The sequence below is a fragment of the Danio aesculapii genome, chromosome 9 (genome assembly GCF_903798145.1).
Source record: "Danio aesculapii chromosome 9, fDanAes4.1, whole genome shotgun sequence".
NCBI classification, from domain to species: domain Eukaryota; kingdom Metazoa; phylum Chordata; class Actinopteri; order Cypriniformes; family Danionidae; genus Danio; species Danio aesculapii.
The window spans coordinates 31,342,376-31,349,721 of record NC_079443.1 but is presented as its reverse complement, the minus strand read 5'-3'; the positions used below and the strand labels follow the sequence as shown (position 1 = coordinate 31,349,721).

Genomic DNA, 7,346 nt, shown 5'->3' with positions numbered 1-7,346 from the left:
TGTGGGTGTGGGAGGGGTTATTGAGTACGTGCAGCCGTCACTCATCACGTAGAGCTGCTTATTCCACCCCTGCTCCGATTTGGCTCCGCCTCCCGTCTAGTGCTGTATGACAGGGAGCGCGTGGACATCCTCTGACTTGGCAGCGTAGCAGCGTACAACTTTAAATGTGTTTTTGCATATGTTGGTAAAATGTTTGCTCTCAAAAGCAGAATATACTGCAGTCTGAAATTTGCGAAATTTTGCCAAAGCAGGAATTTTAGGTGAGTCGCAAAGTTTGCTCTAAATATAGAATGTGGTTTTCTAATGTGCAAATTTTTGATTACAACCTTAAGGATTTATAATAAATGGAGAGATTTAACATACTATTAACATAATTAACGTTTTGCTAAATTCAAACTATATGTTTTAATATGAACATGTACAGGCTATGCTTTAAATGTTTTGTAATTTAGTGTTTAATCTCATTTAATTGCATTTGTGACAAATAATTTTGAATTGCTGCAAAAATGTAAAAGTTTTTCACACATTCTTTCAATTTGTGAAGTCATCAAATTTGCTTGCATAATACTTTTAAAACATAAAAATACTGTTTTGCAAATAGTTTTTTTTTAGTTCAAGTAGTTTTCCACTTTTGCATGTATAGACATGTATAGGCTATCCTTTAGATTCTGTTTTTAAATTTCCATTTTTAAATAATGTTTTCTAATTTAATGTTTTATAAAAATTATAAATATATTTCTAATAAAGTTGCTTTACAATTTTAAGTTGAATCAAATTATTTTTGCAAGCAATTTTAACCTAAATTTAGTGCTAGTTAATGCAGATTAATTGCAATTAATCTCATCCAAAATAAAACTTTGTTTTGACCTAAGATATGTGTGATACACAATAATACACGAATACATAAAAACAAAACTATACACTATATACTATTTAATCTCATTTAAATGCGTTAATGTGACAAATAATTTTTAGTTGTTGCAAAAATGTGAAAGTAAATAATTTACACATATTTACACATTTATTAAGTATATTTAAGTTTTGTTTTCTTATTATGTTAAAGTAGTTTTCCACCTGGTGGCCACGGTGGTCACTGGTTTGAGTCCCTTCTGGGTCAGTTGGCATTTCTGTGTGGAGATTGCATGTTCTCCCTGTGTTTGTGTGGGTTTCCTCCGTGTGCTCCGGTTTCCCCCACAGGTTAAAGACATGCGCTATAGGTGAATTGAATCACCAAAATTGGCCGTAGTGTATGTGTGTGCACGTGAGAGTGTATGGATGTTTCCCAGTACTGGGTTGCAGCTAGAAGGGCATCTGCTGTGTAAAACATATGCTGGATAAGTTGGAGGTTTATTCCTCTATGGTGACCCCTGATGAATAAAGGGACTATGCCAAAGGAAAATGAATGAATGAGTTTTCCACCTTTGCATATTTCATGTCCACAGAGTGGGAAAAGCAACTTTGGACAGTGTCAACCTGAAGGGTCGCAGCTTTCTAACACTTAAAGACTATAATGCAGAAGAAATCAAACATATCCTGTGGGTTTCTGCTGACTTAAAACATCGAATAAAACACAGAGGAGAGGTACGCTATTAACTAACAGAACTAATCTTCCCGTTTTGATAACTGATGTATGCAACAATGTACATTTTTCCATCTGTTTATGTACAGCATCTTCCATTACTTCAAGGCAAATCTATTGCCATGATATTTGAGAAGAGGAGCACTAGGACCCGCATGTCCACTGAAACAGGTGCCATCCTAAGAGAAAATGCTTCAGTTTATCAGCTCGCTCTCTGAGCAGAATGAATAGGGATGATTACAGAACAAAGGATTTGATGCATAGACAGTTTCTCTCTTTTTCTTCCACTAGGATTCTCTCTGTTGGGTGGTCATCCATGTTTCCTCACGCCTCAGGATATTCATCTAGGGGTCAATGAATGCACCACAGACACGGCCAGGTCTGAGTTCACACACACTACAGATACTACATTCAAAGTAAACAAAAATCTGTTAATAGAGACACAACTGTTTATTTGTTTTAAAGAGTATAAATAAATATAGGTTTTATATAAAGTTGCCTTACAGTTTTAAGTTCAATCAAATTAACTTACGAAGTAAATTTAACTTAAATTTAGTGCTGGTTAGGGCAGATTAATTGCGATTTATTGCATCCAAAATAAAAGTTTGTTTTAACATAAGATATCTGTGATCATATATATTTATTACCTAAATGTCATACACACATACAAACAAACAAAACTGTACAAAACCTTTTTTGTATAGTTATTAAATACACACATACACACACACACACACACACACACACACGCACACACACACACACGCACACACACACACACACACACACACACACACACACACACACACACACACACACACACACACACACACACACACACACACACACATATAATATATATAAATACAAATTTTCTCAAATAAAAGTTCATGCATGCATGTGTTTATTTATATAGACATAATATACACAGCACACACACACGTATGTCAATATAAACTTTTGGATTTGGATACAGTTAATTACGATTAATCTTTGCCCAGCACTACTTAAAATATATTAAACTGGCTTTAAAGCTTGCATGACAGAATAAAATAGGTTGAAACATGGTTAACTTATTTTGGTAAGATTAACATATGTAATTATAATGAATTGGTTACTGTTCTTATTAGTATTGTAATTTTAATGTATAGAACAGAAATGCCCAAACTAGGGCCCGCGGGACAAAGTTGGCTCCGATAACCTTTGGTCTGGCCCACCATCCCATTTGAGAACTCAGGGAGAACGATAGGGAGGTGGTTGGTGCGAATGCCTTTGACAGAGATCATCGTTTCAAATATAACGTAACTTTTTATTTCTTTTTTATTGCTCGGCAAGTCTGAAATATAAAGCAGTCTGAAATTAAATGTTTCAATTAAATGATGTAAGTGAATCTCATTTTTAAAAATGCAAACACTTTCACTTCGACGCACAAGACAAGGACAATGCACAAGACATCGTTGAGAAAATTAAGGCAAAAGCAGGTTAACTTGTCTATTTGTTATTTTGTTATGGGATTGTTTATGTTTTTACTGTAATAAGTTCATCATCAAATTGAAATAAATATATACTGCATTAGTTAATATGATATTATTAATATTAATATTATTTTTAAATATTAGGAAATAAATTAGGAAATTACCCATGACAACTTGAATGTAATATAGTTTGGTATATTTACCTTTGGCCCACAGCGCTCAATCAGGTTTAGTTTTTTGCCCCTTATAAGAAAAGGTTTGGGCACCCCTGGGTTAAGCATAAAACTTGTTAGCATCTTTAATAATAAAAAGATTACTTAATTTGATTAATGAAAGAGTAGATAGCTCTTCTAAAACTACAGTTTTCATTTAGAATTAACACAATTAACACTTTTTTTCTGAATTTAGGCTATATATTTCAATATGAAAATGTACATGAAAATGTCTTTAGATTCTGAAAGTTTTTAACCATTTTATATGATGTTTTAGCTTTTGTGCATCTAATTTAAATGCTATGTATGACAAATAATATTTAATTAATTAAAGTATTTTACAAAATAGCTATTTAAACACAACAAAAACAATATATATATATATATATATATATATATATATATATATATATATATATATATATATATATATATATATATATTTATTTATTTATTTATTTATTTATTTATTTATTTATTTATTTATTTATTTATTTATTTATTTTTAATTTTTTTAATAGACACATGACTGTATATTTAAACAGAAATTATCCATAACTCATGATTTACTGGTGTGTGTTTTTTTTCTTTACGCCTTCAAATTGTGTTATGGGACCTAAAGCTCTGCCCTGACAATGTTTGTGTTTTAAAAAGTTTCAATAGCTCACTTTTATTGATATGTTTAATAGTTTGAAAATACTATATTGTCTGGCTTAGTCATGTTAAATATGCTACAAGGTAATGAGCACATTTTTACAGATTTATTTCTTAGAGTAGACTCAGTACAGTGATGCCTTGACATCGGGTGTGTATATGGCAGGGTTCTTTCAGGTTTGGCAGACATCGTACTGGCTCGGGTGTATAATCACTCATCTCTGGAGCACCTGGATAAAGACACTTCTATACCAGTCATCAATGGTCTCTCTAACCTTTACCACCCTATACAGATTCTGGCTGACCTGCTAACACTACAGGTACTCATTCGCTGACAAATATACCACCATTAATGCAGTACATGCACTCATGTGAACTTTTTCAATCTTACAGGAGCACTATGGCTCATTAAAAGGCCGTACATTGACTTGGATAGGAGATGGAAACAACGTTCTTCACTCCTTCATGATGTCATTGGCTAAACTAGGTGTCAGTCTAAAAGTGGCCACACCCAAGGTTCGCCCCATTACATCTGTATTTAATTTGCCATTCAAAATGTAAATTTACTGGTCCCATGAAATTAAAATAATGTTTTTTAAATGTCAGTAACAGTATGTTAGTTTTAAGGAAATCTATAAGCTAGTGTGCTGCAAAGCTCATGTTTAAAAGATATAAACCAGATATAAACATCCAAAGTTTGCAGTTTGTCACTTTCGCCTGATCAACAATTTTTTTGAAGTCACCTCATACTTGTCTAGTTTCTCATCAAATCTTCACAAATCCAGTGCTCTCTAGTATCTGACATGCCCCACCCCCTTCAATAATCTTCTTGTTTGCTTCATTTGAAAACAAAACATTATTGGCTGTTATTTAATAGGGGAGGAGCTACTCTATGTCCCACCCTCTCTTCATGTTTCAGTAGAGATTAGGTCAAACATTGAAAAAAAAAATATGCATGTCATAGCACTTCACGGAACCTTTAAAAAAAATTTATAGTTTTATTTAGCAGTGCCACATTAAATTAATCAAAAGTGACAGTAAATTTATACAAATTTTTAAAAGGGGTTTACAAAGGATATTTATTCAATTGATGATGATGATTGATCTTGAGAATGATTTCAGAAGGGTCATTTGACATTCATAATACAGCTTTGCCATCACAATAATTAATATAATTACTTTTTTTTTTAATAAATCAGTTATATTAAATGGTTATATGATCTCAAAGTGTTGCAGTTTTTAATAGTTTTTAAAATGCTTTTTATTCAAAAATATTCAAAATAAATTCCAAAATGATGAACAATAAACACACATGCAATGTAATTATTTAATGATGTTTCAGATGTTGTCTAATGAACCTCTTTTCCTTTAGGGTTATGAGCCAGATGCTACTGTCACTGAAGAGGCTCAGCGTCTGTCGAAGCAGGTATAGTAAACACTTAGAACGCACAGTTCACATAATAAATTAATATTATCACTCTGGCTTTGGCTGTTTTTATTATCATCTAGAATTTTATGATGCTTTACAACAGTACTAAAAAGCTAAATACATTTTTATGAACATTTTCCCATTGAACTTAATATGCATGATATTAATTTGATTATTTATTGAAATTGAAAACGGTGAAGGCCTTTTTTAAAAAAGTGACAATAGTGCCATCTAGAGGCATTAAAAACACACTTTACCTCGGCTTAGTCCCTAATTTATCTGCAATTACTCTGGGATATGTTTTATGCAGCGGATGCCCTTTCAGCTGCAATTTAATGTAGCACAATTTATTGTTCTGTAATTGTAGAAGTATTAAATTTAGATATATATTTAGACATTCTAAAACACTGTTTAGATATTTTTGTTAGCTAAATATCAGACCTTGCATTGTTCAAATCAAAGTCAAACTTTTGTTAGTAATGGAATACACATTAGATAATAATAAAATTACACAAATTAGAACGGACAGCAATAATTCAAAACACTTATATAAGTTTAGCAATTATTGGTATTGTGTTGGGCTGCACGGTGGCACAGTGGGTAGCACGTTCACCTCACAGCAAGAAAATCGCTAGTTTGAGTCTCAGCTGGGTCAGTTGGTGTTTCTGTGTGGAGTTTGCTTGTTCTCCCCGTGTTGGTGTGGGGTTCCCCCACAAATCCAAAAACATGTGGTATAGGTGAATTGGGTAGGCTAAATTGTCTGTAGTGTATGTGTGTTAGTGAGTGTGTATGGATGTTTCCCAGTGATGGGTTGCAGCTGGAAGGGCACCTGCAGCGTAAAATATATGCTGGATAAGTTGGTGGTTCATTCCGCTGAGGCGACCCCGGACTAAACCGAAAAGAAATTTAATGAATGATTGGTATTGGGTTCATTTTAATTCAATAAATGAAGTCTTACCAGTTTATTTCTCCCTGTGTGTGTCCACTTTTTTACTCTCAATATTTTATTTTCACCCCTTCATTGCTGTACACTTTTTTTCAGGACAGTGGGCAATTTGTATTTTGCACCACCAAAATAATCTCCTTTTTTTCCTTTTTTCGCATTTGACATTTATTTCCAATGTTGTAAATTTCCAATATATATATATATATATATATATATATATATATATATATATATATATATATATATATATATATATATATATATATATCTCCTGCATTTTCATTATGTTTAACTCTGTGAAATGATTCATTGTCTTCAACAACAAAATAAAACAATGTTTTATGCTCACTATTTACTTATGAAATCCATACTGAAGTTTGGTACCAGACTGCAGTTTGTGTCAGATCCAGTGGAGGCAGCGCGGGACAGCAGTGTTCTGGTGACTGACACCTGGGTGAGCATGGGACAAGAGGAGGAGAAGAAGAAGAGGCTGAAAGACTTCAGTGGCTACCAGATCACCATGCAGGTACACAGATGTCCTTTGAATCTACTTTTGTAAAGAGACAGTCTATTTTATCTGTTATATTAGTGTGAATTGCACACGACATAAGCTTGCAGAAATTATCATGAATTTACGGCACATTCTTTATTTTGGAAAATAATTTGTAAAATGCTTTTTGTTGATTGTTTTACAGACAGGAAGTGGAGCTGCACCTGACTGGACATTTCTGCATTGTCTTCCACGTAAACCAGAGGAAGTGGACGATGAAGTTTTCTACTCGCCTCGTTCACTTGTGTTCCAAGAGGCCGAGAACCGAAAGTGGACCATTATGGTAAAGTGTATATGTAGTGATTTAAGCACTATCAATGTATTTATGCTCATGAAATAATTTCTATGTGTTTTTTTCAGGGTTTAATGGTGTGCATCCTCACAGACTATAGGCCACAAATTCCCAAACTCAAGTTGTAAAGAATAGGGGGAAATAAATCCTAACAACAAAGTACGGTAATATATACATCTGTTTTTGTCAAATAAAATGAGTAACTAACA

At 33.1% G+C, this 7,346-nt stretch overlaps 1 protein-coding gene across 1 annotated transcript; it reads left to right on the top strand.

The window, feature by feature from the left end:
* Positions 1–15: 15 nt before the first annotated feature.
* otc (ornithine transcarbamylase) lies at positions 16–7,346 on the top strand. The gene is made up of 10 exons (XM_056466109.1): positions 16–260; positions 1,443–1,581; positions 1,669–1,750; positions 1,871–1,958; positions 4,087–4,240; positions 4,314–4,436; positions 5,293–5,346; positions 6,672–6,821; positions 6,991–7,128; positions 7,206–7,346. Exons 1-10 carry the CDS (start codon positions 190–192, stop codon positions 7,263–7,265), a joined length of 1,059 nt encoding a protein of 352 aa, XP_056322084.1. The 5' UTR covers positions 16–189; the 3' UTR covers positions 7,266–7,346.